Below are 18,330 nucleotides of genomic sequence, written 5' to 3' on the forward strand. Positions count from 1 at the left end.
CCCTTTAGTTCTGCTGACGGATACCGCGGCGGTGTTTTATAGTGTCTGTGCCTCCCTCCAAAAAAAAAAAAAAATAAGGACCTTAATAATAAGGTCCAAGAAAAAGTATTGTGCAAACCAGGGTTGCCCTGGTGATGTTGCTTATCATCACAGATGAAGAAGTGGTAACGCTTCTGCTGAAATAAGACACAAAAACTGCCAACGACCTTTTGGGTTTGGTATTCTGGGCTAAATCACTTGTGTCCTTAGGGGCTTCTATCTGACCACAGCATCTATTAAAATTCTACATTTTATTAGAACAGGAGCAGACTAGACTCTAAGGCCGAGAGAAATTCGCTGTGTTTACGTGTGTTTTGGTGTTTGTGTGCGCACAAATCTGTGAATGTATGTGGAGGTCCATGTAGTTATCTTCCCTGATCCTGTTCTCTCTCTGTCTTTTTTTGAGGTAACAGAATATTTCATTGAACCCAGAGCTTACAGATTTGGCTGGACTGGCTGGCCGGTGAGTTCCAGGGATCTGTCTGTCCACCCTCACCCCCCCCCCACCAACCAGTGCAGGAACTGCAAGTGTGCACCACTATGCTCTGCTTTTTACATAGGTTCTGAGGATCTGAACTCAGATCTCCACACTCCTAAGACAACATTTTACTACAGACTGAGCTATCTCCCAAGCCCCAGACTAGTGAGTGGTCTTCTAAGTGTCTGTGACACCTCGTTCATTTCAGCCACAGAGAGAAATAGACCAAGACTCACTGCACAGAGGCCTAACTGGGGGATGTGGCCTGCAATGAACACATTGCATTCCAAGCTGGAAGTCTTTGCTGTCTGTGGCAATCCGTAGTGCATCCACTAACAGTAGGTAATTTTAAAGTGACAGGCTTCTGAGGGGCTCTGATCGAGCCTACCAGTTGAATCACAACTTAGGTGGGGTACAAAGCTGGGGTGTTGAACTCTGAGGAGAATACTACAAGCAACATCTTCGAGGAGGGTGCGTCCACTCCTCCCAGTCTGTCTTCAAGTGAAACCTTGGTTACTCCCTCCTTACCTTCCTTTAGCCCCTTTACCCCCTGGGAGATACCACAGGATCCTCTCTGTATTCCACGGCCAGTTTTGAAATAGTCACCAGCATCCAATCCCACACATTTGGGTCCCTTTTGCCATCGTTCACTTTTTTGTTTCCATCCCCCCTTTTCCCTTTTTACTACAAGGATTTTTTTCTTGTTCCTTAGGATCTGACAACGGGTCCTGTAGAAGAGTGACATAGTTTTAGGTTTAAAAAGAAAGGCAAATAAATAGGTCCAGAAAGGTGAAGAGTCTCTCTGCGGTTACCACGCTCTGGAGTTTTATGGGAAGGAGCCTGTGTGCGAACGAACGTGGAGAGGAAGACACTAGCTGGCCTGGTGACCAGGAGCCCGCCCCCATCCCTCCCCGCCCCCTCCGGCGCTCACACTCAGGAAGCAGCTGGCTGCCGGCCGGCCCTCGCGGCCGCACACACATCCACACTCCTCGCCGGGCTGCCTCCCTCCCGCCCTCTTCCCCTTCCCCTCTCCCTGCAGCCGGCGTCCCGACTGCGCCGCCCGGGCAGCCCAGAGCGCGGCGCGCAAGGGCACCGGAGCCAGGGGCCGCGCACCTCGGGGCCGCGGCGGGCCCGGGTCCAGGCTCGCACCGGCGCTCTCCAGCCGGGACCCAGCTCAAACAGCCAGCATCCCGAGCCCGGACCCTGATTCCACGCATCTCCTTGGCTCAGAGGGAGGATGAGCACCCAGGGCCAGGCACAAAGTCGCCGCTCAACTTTGTAAAGACATGGTTGGAGTGTGTCTGTGTGTAGCGGGGACAGCGAGCTGATGCCCGAGAGTCGGCCGGCTGCCCTGCCTCCTCCTTCCCGGGCCGCCGCCGTCGCAGCCGCGCGCGCACACGCACGGCCATCGGGCCGCGTTTCCGAGCTCTGGCTCTGGGCTTGGATGCGAGTTTTCATTTCCGAAGGAGGCAGAGCCCGCGTGGAGAGCTGAGGGGCTCAACCCCCACTCACTCGTCGCCAGGGCTGTCACGCTCCGGCTGGCGGGGAAAAGAGACTCGCGCGCCTAGCTTTGTTGTGGAAATCCGGTTACCTGGTAAGTGGATGCCATAGGAACTTTGTTCGGCAGTCGAGGCGCTAGAGAGTGTGGGGGCGGTCAGTCGCAGAGATGCAACTCGGGATTAGAAATAGTTTGTGCGTTCGCGCGGGTTTGAGGACACAGGCACCCCAACTCCCCATACTCAGGGCTTCTAGAGACCTAGGCACACCTTACCGAGTCTGATGGCAATATTCACTTAGCCGTCAGACTGGCTGTCAGTTGCCTAAGAGCGCCCAGTGTACATGGAAAGGAAACCAGCAAGGTGTTGAAGTTTCACTTGTGAGGGAAGAGTCTCTGTGCCTTTTAAAAGAAAATAGAGGTTCCAGAAGGCTACACAGTCAGGGCCAGTTTACCGAGCGCTCCTGCACGGTGCGCGCCATCCCTCGGGGTCATACTTGGGGAAACTTTGGCGAAGCGGGGAGTGATGGGGTGAGCTGAGGTCTTTGGCTCACAGTCGGGACAGTAGTTGTCTTTCCGGCTCCCACGTTTTTGTGGAGCGCCACGAAGGCTGTTTTCCACTTTTGTCTTTCATCCAAGTTGGTGTGCCCATTGTTCAGGAAGGTCCTTGGGTTCCGGGATAGAGCTTCTAGTGCGGAGAGGAACAGCGGTGCGCATCCGCCAAGTTTCAACTATAACCTCCCACGCCACGAAATCGCAGACACATTCAGACACTAACACCCCCCGCCGGGTTCGTCACCTCGCGTGTACATTTTTTTTATGGGCCGGGACAAAAATGTCAGCACTGTTTGGGAAATGTCTCAGTCTTGGGGACTTTGTCCCACTTCAAGACTCTGGTCCCTATAAATGACCCTGTGTCTATTTTGAAGTCTGCCGGGACCACTTTCTGGAAAGCGTGAGTGAGTTGTTGGCAATCCTAGACACACACCTTGCCCCAAGCGACATTTCCAAGTTACTCACTAGAGCTGACAAGTCACCCAGGGGACGAGGAACGCACCCAAATGTCTGTAAACCTTGGCCCGGGCAAATTTGTCATCCTATGGATGATTCAAGTAGGTACCTGGAGGGAGACACTTTGGGGAAAGGTCGCGCCCTTGGTCTTGGTATGTAATGTGTTTGGGAGGCTACCATAAAACCACACCTGGTGCGGGCAATCGCACCATGGTCCGGATGCGGGCAGAGTGCGGGGTACGCGGCGCTGCGCACCCGAGTGCGGCTTCCGGGGCTCCGACCGGCGGGTCCCCTCGGTAGGTCCCGGCTTTTTCACAGGCGGCTGGCGGCGGCCTTTCTGCCCCCGACTTACTCAGTACGGGGTTGCACAACAGGAAGCCGGCACGAGTTTGTTTTGTTTTGTTGCGTTCGCTTGCTTGCTGGCTGGCTGACACGCAGCGGGTGAGGGGCGGGGCAGAGCGGGGGCGGCAGGGTGCAGCGAGCACCACTAGGGGCCCTGGCGCCTCCACCTCCAGACCCTCCCCTCACTTACCTCGGGGAATACCAGGGGACCCAGGACCCCCGCGGGGCAAAGGTGTGTGTGTCTGTGAGTCCTCTGTGGCTCTGTGCCTCTGTGTATGTGTCTGTGTGTTGGGGAGGGTGTTGAAGCCGCCCGGAGGGCTTTCCACCCACTGTTGCGGGACCACACATCTCGGCTCTGCAGGCCCACCGCCACCTAGGCTCCTCTGCCCTGTGTAAGACCTCTCTTCCTGGTTTTTCTTCCCTGAACCCAACTTAGTCCTATGGGATAGAGGGTAGGGGGCCACTTCCGGAATCCTAGGGAGCAATGTCCACAGGGACTATACACTCCAGCAATTGCAACCCTGTTTCTCCCGGAGTGTACCCTTTCCCAATCCTGCAGTCTCTTTCTAGGACAGCAACATCTCTTGAGTATAGGGGTTGGTGGTCCCTTGTGATCCTAGAGTTGGGGAGGAAAGAGAAGTTACACAGCTCCCCCCAGTGGACCAATTCCCTTTGGGTTATGGGACCAGGAGTCCCCAGAGGTAACGATTAAAAAGGCCTAGGGGACCTGGAAATCAAGACTCTGAGACTCAAAGGGTTTTGCCCAAGAACCCCTGCCAGACTTAAGCATCCAGGAAAAACACTGAAGTTTCTCAGTTGAGAGCGGTTCTTGGCCCGAAGGCGAACTCAAGACAAACGCAAAGCCTCTTCTGTCTGCTCTGAAGCTGTGATGAGTCATGCTTTCTGCCTTGGGTGGGAGCCAGGTCGGTTCCCCAAATGTCTCCTTGCCCACTGGACTTCACTTTTTAAACTAAATTAGGAACTTTTTAAATAGTAAAAATGAACTCGTGTTAGTTTAAACCTTACTCCCCGCTTTCTCTCTCTCATTTGCAGTGAGGCTCCACAAGGCAGGTGCACCCTGTAAAAGTTTGCAGGAAAATAATGAAGGTTGTGAAGGTTGTGCTTGGAAAGACCTGATCTAAAGAGGGAAACTGGGTGAGCCCGCATGTCCCCCCCCTTTCTCCAGTGAGAACTGCTGACATTTAATTACTTTACTAGAATTTGCCACAGTTCTCAAGACTAGCTCCAGCCCCACTCCCCCTTGAATTGAAGGAGGCATTATCCCCATTCTTATTGGTACTTTGTTTATTCTTATTCTTCCATGCCGGGAGGACTAGGCCCTTCTTGAGAGTGAGTTAGTTGATTCCTTGTGCTCTGGGATGATTCCCTCTTCCCTTACTCCTCCAAGGTCAGTCTGGGCAGAGTGGCCTTTCTCCAACTCATTGATTCTATTTGGCTTTCCATCAGTTCTCCCAATGCTTCTGCCAAAGACCCACTCAGATTAGCAGAGCTCAGATAACTGGGGTTGGTTGGTTTGCTTGGGAGAAAGTGGTCCTTACTCCAAAAAGTAACTCTGTTTCTTGGATGCGCTCCAGACTCTACCTAGTATGGAATTTTTACCTGGGCAAAAAGGAAGGGGGAGGTTTAAATAAATGAAATTGATGTTTCCTAACAGCTCTAATTTTATGTGGCAGAGGTGTTCACTCTACAGTTTCGGAAGACAGGTTGGTTGTTCACATTACCTTCTTCCTAATCACATTATTTATTTCCTAATAGGCCTAAGGATATTCTGTCCACATCGTCCTCTCAGGTCATAGTTGCTGGTCATTGGAGTTGGAATGTTAGTGTTTAAATCTCCCAGATTGTAGGAGTTCTTTTGAGGGAGTGAATCCAGGAAGAGGCACCGGAGCACACTCTTAACTTTGGAGAAGTCATTTCCTGTGTTTCTGCAATTATTTTTCTATAGAGGAATTCTATTATAAATAAGGTGTCAATACAGAATTAACCCTTTTGTGTTTGGCTGGTCCATAAACTCAGACTGAAGGGGGAAAAGGCACACGGGTAGTCTTTGTGATAAAAATAGGATGGTATTCTTAGTCAAGGAGCTAGAGACAAAACGACATGAAGACGAGGTGAATTTTTCTAGAAGATGCTGGAGTAAAGAAGTTACCCACTTACTTTAGGCAGAGTTGATACAAAAGCCAGCATTTTTATTGCCGTAAACAAAATATCCATCTGGAAGATCACACCTGTTGGCAGCTTCATAAACAGGACACGCCCAGTAAACTAACATCCCAGGAGCCTCTCTCAGAAGTCCCTCAGTGACTGCCTCCCTATAAGACGGTGGTTCTCAATTTGTGGGCTGCGATCCCATTTGCGGGTTGCATATCGGTTATCCTGCATGTCACAATGATTCATCACAGTGACAAACTTACAGTTGTGAAGTAGCAATTAAATAATTCTATGGTTGGGGTCACCACAACATGAGGAACTGTATTAAAGGGTCCCAGCGTTGGGAAGGTTGAGAATCACTGTTTAAGGTAACACTGCCCTCATTTCTAGCTCTCAATGTGAGTTTTCCTGAACAAGTATCTTTATGCAATTGGAATAGTTCTAGCTTTGTTTGATCTGCACACTACTTTATAGTTGGTCAGGTAATTTTGCTTTTCCTTTAAAGGAGATGGTAACAGTTTGGCTTAGAGAAAGTATTTGTTTGTGAGCATTACTTAAAATGGTAGGACTAAGGAGAAATGCAAGTCAAGTGGGTCCTACGTCTACCTGTCAGCAGTTCGGTACCTGCGTGCCTTGTGTGACTCTGGGTGAGCAGGAAAAGGGCTGAAGAGTATGCACTGGTAGCCCTGGGGTGAGGGTCACCACTCCATAGCAAACATACTGGACTGACCATGGACGTTGTCCACCAGAATGTCAAGGTTCGGGTAGGACTATTGTGTCTGCCCAGAGGATGGGATAGGATTTCTACATTACGTTTTCCTGCTTAGAGAGAGGAAGATAGTAAAATAGGATAGACCAGACAGTGTACAGCTGTAATTAAACTGGATCTGCAGGACACAGAGCATGGGGCTCGTTACTGCACTGTCACATGTCACTTATACAGTATTTATTCAGATAAGAAATGATAAGGGCAGGCTATAATTATATATCTCACTTGTATTTTCTGCACAATATGATCTGCATAATATGGATAGCATAAATGTAGTAAGTATGTATAAATTAGTATTGAAATGTATGTGTGATAACTAAGATGTGAAAAGGTCAAATATGTAAATACAGTGTATGATGGCCTCTACATACGAGGGCTGGTTGGATTTCAGATATAAGCTAAAACTCAAAAGAAGTGAGAATTTAGACAAGGAAATGACACATAGGCAGATAGGCACAGCACACCGTAGAATGGTAGGAATTTAAAATGAAAAAATGTAGATGGAATAAAAGAGTTAACATTTGTTGACTTTTTTACGTCTTTGTATATTCACTGTACTGAGAATATGACATACATTTCCTCATTTATTGCTCTGTAATGGCATGGACAGCGCACAATAGTATGGGTGTTCTCGTTTGACAGAGACATGGAGACTAACTTGGGAATAGTAAGAAGGACATAAAATGGGCTTGGGGAGGGAGGAAAAATGGGCTGGTAGGTGGTTCATCTGGTAAAACTCTCATAAGTATCAGGACCACTTGAAGAAATAGATGTTTTCTTCATGTTTTCAGCAAGACCCGAGTTCTAACCCTAGAAGCCAAGTGAAAATGCTAGACACGTTGGCACACGTGTAACACCAGCACTGGGCGGGGCGGGGGAGGGCAGGCAATGAGGATCTATTTCAGTGTACCTTCATTGGTGAGCGCTAGGTCAGTTGTGAGACCTTGTTTCGGAGGAGGTGGAGTGCATCACTGGGGTTGACACCAGAGATTGTCATCTGTTTCCCACGTGCGTGTGCGCATGCACCTTTCCATGTTGATTTGCATACATACAAACTTCATACATAGATGCACACATCAGACACAAACCCAGAAAGAGAAGGCTGCAAACTCTGGAAGCAGGGTTCACGGCAACATGCTAGAGGAAGAGTCCGGTCATTTTCTGTTTTGGGAACAAAATCGGGGGATTTGTCTGCAAGGCTTGAAACCTCGGAGGTGCCCCGTGGCTGAGCACATCCTGGAGATGAAGAAAGTAGTGGGCCATTCTTGTCGGCTGTGATCTCTAGGCCAAGAACATGAAAGGCTGCTCGTTCCTTCAGGGGCAGCAAGCCTCACGGAACTTTAGATGAGGAGATAGGCTGGAGCACTAGATCTGACCTTGTCCCAGGCTCCTTGATAAAGTGACCGGTACTTCTGAATGTCAGTGATTTTTTAACAGTTCTGAGCCAGAGCTTCCAAGTTTCGTTTCTAGGCCTGCTGAAGACTGTACACAGAAAACCAAGTAGAGGCCTGGGCTCTGTTTTTGTGTGTGAAGAAATAGATTAATGTTTTCCCAACCTTTTCAGCATGACCAATAGGCTCCACTCCTGTCTGTAACTTGGCTTAGTCATTCACGAAGGTTTAAACAAGATTTTTAATAAATATGTTGTCATGTTGGGTAAAGGCCGAGTCATTGTTGTGGACGTTCATACTTCTTCCCTGATGTCAGGGGACAGAATTAACTTGTATAAAACTTCTGTCTACCAACGATTAAAAATACCTAACAGTGGCTATGTTTGAGTCACTGTGGTCAAGGAGAGAAATCATTCAGTCCACGTGTGGCAGAGATTCTTCAGCAAGCCTGACTCTTGGGTCTGGATGATCAGCTTTGCTTCTAGAATCTTCTATAGGTAGCTGTCTCTTACCCCTTTGAGAAAGTTGTGATTTTAACCTTAAAAATAGCCATTCCCGTGGACGGAGTGGTAGGTTATACAAACCGAGGGACCAGGAGCCATCTTTCCGTCTAAGCATAGTTCCCTTCGCCTTGCTCTTTGTGTAAGGATGGGTTTTCCTGTTTTCTCTACAAAGAATATTCTCCAGTCAGTTTCCACCGCTTTTCCAGGTTTGGAAGAAGAAGGCTTTGTGTCTCAAATGATGGCCGCATGGGACTCAGTCCCAGTGGTGCAGGTAATTAATGCAGGGGTGACGTCATAGGGGATGAATTCATCTGTTCAGTTTTAGATTCCTCATCTCAGGATCTAATGGTTAACTCATATTATGACCACGTTTCAAAAAAAAAAAAAAAACCAACCCAAAACAGCTCACTCTTCTAAAAAAAACCTGAGTTTTGTTAATATATAGCTATTGCATATTTTGGTTTTTAATCAGGGTGTGACTTCATTCTTGGGATTAATGTCTACACTCTGCAACTGGGAAGATCTAAAAATAATTATTGCTATTATTATTAATTTATTAGGTATGGGTGTTGTGTGTGCATGTATGTCTGTTTACCACATGCATGCCTGATATCTGGAAGGCAAGATAGGGTTTTTTTATTTGACCCCTTGGCACTGAGTTACAGACAGCTGTGAGCTGGCATGTGGATGATGGGAACTGGACCCTGGAACTCTGAAGAGGAACCAGTGTTCATAACCTTGGCACTGACCCATCAGACTCCATTTTTGGTTGTTTTGATGCTGATGCTGCTGGTTGCTCAGTTGTTACTTTTCAGCACAAATGATCAAGTCCTCTCTGTTGAGAGGTGACAGATAGCAGTGGTTGAAATGTAGCCTTATGTTGTTTGACCTTAAAAAAAAAATAAAGCTGAGGCAAAGACAGGAAGATCTCTGAGTTCAAGGCTAGTCTGGTCTGCAAAGGGAGCTCCAGGTCAGCTAGGGCTACCTGGAGAATACCTGTCTCAAGAAAACAGACAAAGAAACAATCAAAAAACCCAAACCAAACCAGACAAAACTTTAAGTATCAATCTTTCAAGTATTTTCTACATTGTATACCATTTTGTATTTCTTTTACTTTGATTGTTTAAATCTGGCTGTACCCACAGCTGCTGTTTGTAGGTGTTTGGGCAGCAAAGAGTCCAAATGGTTTTTGAACACCAGGTTTTGTTTCGTTTTGACCCACCATAAGTTATAGTGTTTATCCAAAACACACTGTGTGCATACAGATGGGTACACCTGCAAAGAGGTGAAACAGAACAGTGCTTGACTATTACTCTTGATGTACTCTGATAGCTTCAAATATATTGCAGCCTGTTCTATTTATTTATATATAAAAAAAATTTTCCCTGTTGAGTAACTGATACCATAGGCCATCAGGAGATTGCTGCCCACTTTGTAAAACACTGCTTTGGAATGAGTATCTTGGTAACTGTAGGCCTAAGAACTCAGCGTATTTCTACCTGTGCTGTGCCAAGGCATCGCCAGCCCATGACTGCCTGTCCGAGCATCCCTGTACATGCCGAAGGTTTTTGGTTTCAACTTCATCCTAACTTGATGATTAATAATCTAATTATGGTTATGATTATTTTTTAAACTGACTGGCCATTCTTTGTAGGGTCACAGCTCTCTAGACCTTCCTGTACTGACTGACGAGTTAATGACTGAGACAAAGTGATGGCAAATTTCTCAGTAATTATTGCTGAAACCAGTGACACTGGGTAAGGCAGGAGGCCGTGAGAGGCCTGTGGATGCACGCAGGTGTGGAAGATGCTTTCTGGGGGCAGAGGTGCTGCCTGGCTTCACTGCTGGTCTCCAACGGAGTCTCTCTGAAGGTTCGGATTTTCTTACCAGGCATCTGGTCTGGAGTCATTGTCCTCAGAGCCACTGCCTGGATCTTCAGAAGGTTGCTTCTGACCGTCAGACTGACTGACTAGGATGGGCTTCTGAACTGGATGGTTCGCCCACCTCCTCTTCCTCTCTTAGGCTTTGGCCATGCTCGTGCCCCACATTGTAAACATCATAGCTACAGATTTCGATATAAAATGCACTGTCGGTTATTTTATTCCATTTGCATAAAAATTAATCTTCATTCTAGAGACAGTTTATAAATATGAAATTTAGAATAGTTATGATATATTGATCATGGGTTAGTTCAGAGTTCGGAATAGTTACAATATGTTGATCATTAGTTTGTTTAGAGTTTGGATCATGGGTTCTGCTGAAGAGAGGCCCTAATGCAGGCTATAGTGTCTTTTGTGAGTGGTCTTTGGAAGACTAGGGTAGAATGCTTGCTGGGAACACTCATTTGTCTCATTCATTAGTGGTAAAGTGAGATCCCTGATTTCATCTTACCAGAGATTGTGTTGTTTAACATCGGTATATACAGATGTTCAGCACGAATGTGGTAATATTCTTACAGTTTTCATTAGGCCTGGAGAGTACTTGAGTGAAAAGATTTAGACGCTTCTTTGAGTTTCTGCTCTGCAACTCAAATGTGAGTTTCTTCTTGTGAAACTTTTGTGACTCTGTTGGTTTCCATGCATACAGTTCGGAACTCGCACAAACAACTATGTCTTGCTGTGGATCCATTCATCATCATAGAGGACATTCCGGTTTTGGCCCAGAGAAATGATACTGTCCACGTCCCATGTAGTTCCTCCGTAATATCCTCCCACGTCATGGAGCCGTGTTTGCACTGTCCTCTTGTTGAAATTGCCGACAAGAATCACTCTGATTTATTGGTGACATCTAATATAGCTGTGTTTATATTGTTGCCAATAAAATGACTTACATGATTGGCTTTTGTTTATACAGTCTTTACGGAGGAGTCAGTCACCTGTGTTAGAACAAGGTACATTCTGCTTATTAAAATGAACTCTTGGGATATAAGAACATTCAGCTCTACCTGTCCTTGATTAAATTGCAAAATCTGCTTCACACTGCAGCCGTGCATGAGAATACCTTATATTACCCATCAATAGGTTTTTCATTTCTATATTCTTCTGGCTACGAAAAGCAGTAACAGGAGAAGCCCAGGAGAATTGCGTGGGCCTATTAAAGGATGAAGGCAATGAAGTTGAAATGACAGAGCTTAATGAAATTATACAATCATTAACCCAAAAGGGGAGAATGAAAAGAGTAGCATGTCATAAATGGCTTACGTGTGGATGCACACACACACACACACACACACACACACACACACACACAATGCACATTTGCTTATATGCATATATATATAAAGCTTATCACATTCAGGATCAGTTTGCTTCCTGACCATTATTTGTGCTTCATTAACAGGATTTTTGGGTGTGTGTCTGTGTGTGTGTGCAGGGTAAGAAATGCTCTCAGCATAAGGAATGGAAAATGTAACAAAGGCTAAATGTAGCCTAAGGAAATGAAATGATGTATGAAAATTAATAATTAACTGGCTCATCAGATGAATTATGACTCTCGATGAGTCTATTAATGGTATTTACTAAGAAAAGGCCTTTGGCTGTAAATACGCTTTATAGAACTCGTTTCTGGAATTTTCTTGAGAGGATGAGTTAACATTGCTTTCGTTTGTCTAATCTCTCTTAATCTATGAGGAGCAGTGTCTGGAGCCCTACGAAGGAGACTGAGTTGATGCTTTTCCAGAGAACGAGCGGGATTATTAAAATGGTTTTTCTACCTTAAGTTTCCTTAGGGGTTAAGTCATTTCCTCTCTGACCTGAATTACAGGAGTGTTTTAAGAGTTTGAAAGTGGTCAGAAGGAAAGATTTAGTAACTCATTAGCAGAGTGAACATTTTCATTGTGAGACCCAATGGGGTATAAAAATCTAAGTTTGGCAGAACGTCATATATGAAAATCCTAAACATGATATTTCTGTATGCTCTTTGTCTTTCTCCTTAAGAATTCTTTGTTCTTTTTTTTTTTTGGTAGTCTTGAGTAGAATGTTTGAGCCTAAGATGGAGGAGAAGCTTGTGAAATTTTTTTAAATAAAAAGAATGGACTGGCGAGATGGCCCAGAGGTTAGAAGCCCTGGCTGCTCTTGCTGAGGACCTAGGTTTGTTTCCCAGCACCGACATGGCAGCTCACAACTGCTGATATCTCCAGTTTCAGGGGATCTGACCTCTTCTTTTGAGCTCTGTGGGCACCAGTCAGGCTAATGGTGCAAACACAACACTAACAAATATAAAATATAAGTAAATGCATCTTTTTTTTTAAAGGTTCAGTAAAATTTTCCTGGTAAAGTGTATTATTAGCCAGGAATTTGATTTTCCTAGCAGAATCTAAATTTTGGGCTGCATCCCTTTGTTTTTGGTTAGTGCTGTCTTTGTGCATGGTGTTAGGGAAGGCCCGGCCCTCCCAACAGTCTTTAATTGGGTTGGTAGAGAGGGTAACTGTTTTAGTTTTATGTCTAAACAGTTCCTCTGGCTTTAATTCATGAAGAAATAGATTTGATATAGTAATTTGTTATGGTAGTATGCGAGTGTTTTTTAAAGTAGTACTTCTTTTCTAAAAACAGGCTATCTTATTAGGAAAAACAGACTATCAAAAGACCCTAGTGATTGTGTTTGTCTTCCCAGGCTTTTAGGGTTGAAGAACCGAGTCCGGGGAGCTTGTGACTTAGGTCTCGGCTCCTTGGCTTCTTCAGAGCTTCTCACTGATGTTTGAACATAGGTCTTTCCTAAAGTCGAGTGGTTTACTTCTTCTTTCTTATCCAGTGGGCTTGAAATGATATTGTGATCAATGACTTAGCTCAGAAGTATAGAAAACGTTACACTGTGAGTAAACCAAATTGATTTTCTAGCTCCTAGTATTGAATGCTCCAAAGATTTGTTGACATAATTCATGTGAAAACTTTAATTTTAGGCAAATTTTCCTGTATAGTTTATTTCTTTTCATCTTACGCCCCACACCCCACCATGTAGTTTCTATCTTTTCTTTTTTTTCCAATCTCATGGGTGGTTTTGCTTAACTTAAATGCTTGTTTGCCTAATTTTTTTCTATATTAATCATGCCATTTTTGGGGGGCTTCTTTTTTCTCAGATATAAAAGTTAAGCATATTTTGTTCTTTTTTATTTAAACCTATTTCAAAGAGGAGTGCAATTTATAAAAAATAAGGCAAAATAAATATTCATGCATGACATATCGGTATGATATTAATTAAGCCTGATGCTTGATTCTGCTGTTGCTCTCTCACCTTCCCTTCTCGCAGGTCTTGATGGCCTTGCCTAATGCTGCCATTCTTAGTGATGCGCTTCTGACCCAGACTTTGAGGAGAACTGCTTTATATGCTGCTGGGGCAAAAATGACTCTTCTTTACTTTTTTTTAAACAAAACAAAATAAAACAGAAATGAGCACAGTCAACAGATCTGCAGACACTTGCCACTTGGACCTGGTTTAACCAACTCCAGTCATTTTGGACCATTCTTCATTTTCAAAAATTGACCAATATGGCATATTTATTTGCTTTTTTCCCCTTTTTGGTAGCTACTGAATAATGCTTCCTCTGAAAGTACAGAGTGCTTAGAAAGCACTATTTTATGAATGAGCGGAGAGTGGATAATGCGTTTGATTCTTGCTCAAGATCAAAGGGAGTGGTTGGTTGGTAATACAGTGTAGCTCCATGTGCATACGATAGATGTGCACACGACAGATGTGCACACCACAGACAGTGTGCAGGGAGTTTTCCAGTGTCAAAGAAGAACTGACTTAAGACCAGTTGAGTAGCAAGCTCTTTTCTTACTGTTTCATGAAGAAATTCAGTCATGCAGGTTTGGATAACAGGACCTGTAGTGGCAGGGGGAGTGGGAGTGGCAGATCTATGACAGAGAGAGTCTGGGTGTCTCTTAGGGGTGGCAAAGCTACTGTCATCAAAAGGTGGGTTTCTTGGCAATGCAGAGAAGTAAAGAGCGCATTCTGATCTTACATTTGAATCACAAAGTGCCTCAGCGTAGGCACGCGTGGTAAATTTCATGGAAAGCACGGAGAACATTTGAGTATATTTTATTTCCTAAAATGGTGAAATAAAACAATGTCCTTGAAGAAGTTTTCATTCCTCGGTAGCCTTCTCACAATGATTGGTGCCTCCATTGCTCTGGGATCTTTTGGAGTTGAGTTGAAAATATTTGTTCAAGACTTCAGGTGGATCCCACAGCATAAAAAAATCCCGACTTTTTTTTTTTTCCTGTTGAGGACATATGGATATTATTGACTTGTTTTCAGTCTTCATTTCCTGTGTTTGTTCAGCGGTGGCTACTCCTGTGACTATCTTGTCTCTGTAAAAGATACATAGTGGCTGTTTCAGACATTTTCAGTAGAGAGGCACCATGGTGTCGCTTGGCTACTTAATTAGACCTACTTTAAAGAGTGAGTGGTTGGGGAGTGGAGAGAGCCTTCCTTAGTGATTTACCCTAGGGAGTGTTGATGTCATTACATACAAGTAGAGAATAGCATTCTGTGGACACAATTGTATTTTTTTTCTGCTTTCATCGGAGGCTCTTTAACACTATGTATATACGTAATACAGTAGGCTTTCTGTGAACATACTGGCACCGCACCTTATGGGTTCCTCGTCTGCACTTTCCAGGAGGTCTTGTTTATAACTCTCTACTTTCCCAGACCCTCACATGGAAGGTGGAGTATTGTAACATTGAGTCTGTTTATAGCTTCATAATTCAGGGTCAATATGGATCTAAGGTCTTGATGCTGCTGTAAGTATTTCAGCATAAGGAACGACAAAAACTAAAATTCCCAGGCTTAGAAATTCTGACTTTCTGCAAACCTGGGAACTATGAAAATACTCCTCTTAAGATGAACGTCATGTTGGCTTTGTATTTGCTGACTGGGGACATCAGAAATTGAGTCTCTCAGTCCCCAAAGGCTGGTGTTCTGGGTTTCCAAAGACTCTGTGGGGAAAATGAAGTGTAAGGTCCTTTGGGAATAGAATGAGTTACATCGTGGGAGCAGTCTTCATAGGACTGATGGTAGCTGCTGAGAGAGCACCATGTTGAGGAGGGCACAGTAGCAAATAGGACAATGCGGTGACCCATATACTACAAGCTTCCCCTGAATGCAGAAATAGAAAGTCTTTGCCAGGGATCTGTGTGTTTTATGATCATGTTTCTTTTTGTCTTGATATGAACGTTATACAAGCTGAAAAATTGCTGTGTCTTATTTTCAGTTCTGCCTTTCCCAATGCCTATATTTGTTTTTGTTTTAAACAGACTTATCACCTATCCCATGGATACATTACTTGACTTACCCTGAAAGGATCAGTAGCGCCATTGGATACTGATCATCTTGGCCTTAGGGCGTTCAGGATGAATGGAAGATCATGTGGCATGAGTCTCCATCGGCCATCAAGAAACCCGCAGGGGCCTGGGTTGCTCAGTGGTCAACATACTCCTCCCATCAGAGCCCACTCGGGCACTCCGGGCCCCTCATCCTGTGCCAGCCTACCCAGCCCCGCTATTGGAAGTCCTGCTAACAGCCTCCACCTCAGGATGTCCTCCGGAGCAGGGATGGCTGCTCAGAGCAACGTGGCCGTGAGCCCCATCCATCTGCCCGCCCTGAGCCCCAGGAGACAGTTACTCACCAATGGGAAGCCTCAGTTTCCCGTCACTCAGGCCCGTGGCTTGGCTGCATCACTTACTGTAAAGCCCAAACAGCAAGAATTTGGAGACCCCTTTTCTCCAAATCCCGAGAAAGGTAGGATTGTCATTTTGAAATCTTTTAAAAACGGGATAATTTTATCTCCCCCGTGTCTTTTCACTGCCAGCAAGTTCTATAGAAAATATGTGTAAGTTAACGTCAGAGTCAAAGTTCACAGTCTCATGTTTGGTAAGGGGCTGGCAGTGTAGTTGTGTGTGAATGCTAGGCACAAGTGTGTGACCCCTCAGAATGTGAAGCGGAGAGGCAGGTAGAGCAGAAGGTTCAGCTTCAAAGGGAAATAGGGCAGGCGGTGGTGGCAGGAGGGCAGGAGCAAGGTGATGAAGTCTGTCTTCTGCATACACGTGGCTCTGCCTTGGCTTCTGGGAGTAGAGGGGTGGATTCTCTCAGCCCTGGAGGACCAGGCTGAATCAGAACCAGTGCTGGTGTTAGAAGTACTAGAAGAAAAGCTGTGCTAGGAAGGGAAGGGTTAAAATGGAGATACTGTAATAACCAGTAATAAGAGGAATAAGTTAATATAAATAAGAAAATTAAGAGTGAAATCAACAGAGGGAATCAAGTTGGAATAACACACAACACACCCCCCTTTATACTGGGGCTTGAAACCATGGCCTTTACAATAACAAACTAGGCAACTGCTCCACTGATGAACCCTGTCCCCGCCAAGAATAATAAACATGTATTTAAAATTTGTGAGGGACTAGAAAATTTGGATAATTTGAAATACACTGTGTGCTTTTAACTCAGTATTAATTGGGTTGCCATATATTTCAAATTAAAGAGTAGTTGTTGAGGACTAATAAAGTATTTGAAAGATATTTTCTCCAGCAACTGGGGTGGACTTAATGAATTTATGTTGCAGATGGTGTGAGTGTTTAGGCTAGGAAGAAAAAGAGCCTGTATCCTACGTAGCTACAGCTTTTTATGTAAAATAGCACTCTGTATATTCCTTAAGGTACTTTACCACTTAGTAGTAAATGTTTGTATTTAAAGTGCTTATCTTGTTCAGTAGATTTACCGGCAGGCTTCTGAACAGCCACTTATGGTTTTAATTAATGTGAATAATGATTTATAACAGACCTGTAGCCAAAGGATTGTTTGTCTTTGTGTCTGTGTATTTTGGTGTAAGATGTCTGGTGTCTATGGTGTTTGGTGTAAATGAAGAGATTTTTTTAAAAAATCCAGAAAAACCCCCACCACAACAGGAAACATAAATGTAGCTGTTATATTTCTCTTACACGTTATTATCTATTTTTGTACTTAAATTATATTTAGTCTAGTTTCTCTATGGAGTTGTTTGCTCTCCTAGAGGTACTGGTATTTAAGTTCAGCTAAAGTTTTCCTGGGGCCCCTTTCCAGACTAATCTGTCATTGTTAGGCCCCATGCAGCTGAACACTGTGTCTTCCTTCCAATTGCCTCTGTTGGGTTTTAGAGGCATTGCAATAGCAACACCTCTCAGCTCATCTTGACTAGCGAGCTGCAGCTTGCTTTTATAGGCACCCGTGTTTCTCCGTGTGACCTCCAGTGCTAATGGTGATATTATCACCAATCTGCATTTCTCATGTCATGTATGTGTCAGGGAGCATGTGGGGATGCTTTCCAACATGAACTCAGAGATGGCTTGCACCATCTTGGGTGTGGGCTGTGCTTGATTTAACTGATGAAGATCCAAAAAGAACAAGTACTTTGGGGACACTAAGAAAGAGCTCAGGAATGGTACTTTGATAGACGTCAGGAATGGTACTTTGATAGACGTCATCATTATAATCCTGCTTGAAATGCACTTCAGGAAGTTAGGTCGAGTGAGTCTGAGTGTGTCGTCATGGCCAGTATACCTTGTAATGCATGTCGAGCAAGTACTGCCTCCCAGTTCTTCCCCGGAGGCTTGCTGGCTCTGTTAGTAGAAAGTGCTTGGCTTCCTGTCAACATGCTTGAAGCATGAGTTCTCACAGATAAGAAGCTGGGGACAATCTAAAGTTATTCCTCTCATCCTTGCCGCTTGGATAGTATTATGGTCTCAGTGAGGCCAGAGTAGTTGAATTGTTCCTTCTAGAGTAGTGGAATTGTCCCTTACTGATCTTGTCAGAATTCATAAATCAAGTCAACAGCCAATGATGTGGGCTTGTTTGAACTCCTTCTGATCATTTGCTCAACAAATAATCATCGGACATAGATTGTGGGGGAACCATTGTTCTGGAAGACTTGCTAGTAAAATGTAGTCCTCGCCTGAAAATTTGTGTCTAAGGGCCAGCACGTTCCAGACTCAGGAAGAGCCAGTATTTCACTGTGAGTCCAAAGGCAAGGAGAAGGAACCAATGTCCAGTTCAAAAGCAACCATGCCGGAAAGGGTTGCCCGTCATGTAGAGAAAGGGTCAACCTTTTGCTCTGTTCAGGCCTGATTGGATGCAGTCTCTCATCACTGAAGAGG

At 44.8% G+C, this 18,330-nt stretch overlaps 1 protein-coding gene across 3 annotated transcripts in view; it reads left to right on the forward strand.

Moving 5' to 3' along the window:
- The first annotated feature begins 1,516 nt into the window (after positions 1–1,516).
- Positions 1,517–18,330, forward strand: part of Glis3 (GLIS family zinc finger 3) — a 417,572-nt gene continuing 400,758 nt past the window's right edge. The window contains exons 1-2 of one of the 3 annotated variants that reach the window (XM_041661239.1): positions 1,517–2,111; positions 15,457–15,940. In XM_041661239.1, coding sequence (XP_041517173.1) covers positions 15,553–15,940 — 388 coding nt within the window. In that variant the 5' untranslated portion in view covers positions 1,517–2,111; positions 15,457–15,552. Of the gene's footprint in view, positions 2,112–3,300; positions 3,320–15,456; positions 15,941–18,330 lie in introns of those variants that run through there. The other 2 variants (XM_041661240.1, XM_041661242.1) reach the window with 2 other exon arrangements.

This window comes from Microtus oregoni, unplaced genomic scaffold, assembly GCF_018167655.1.
Source record: "Microtus oregoni isolate MIOR12 unplaced genomic scaffold, Mior012 000012F_ref0000307, whole genome shotgun sequence".
NCBI lineage: Eukaryota > Metazoa > Chordata > Mammalia > Rodentia > Cricetidae > Microtus > Microtus oregoni.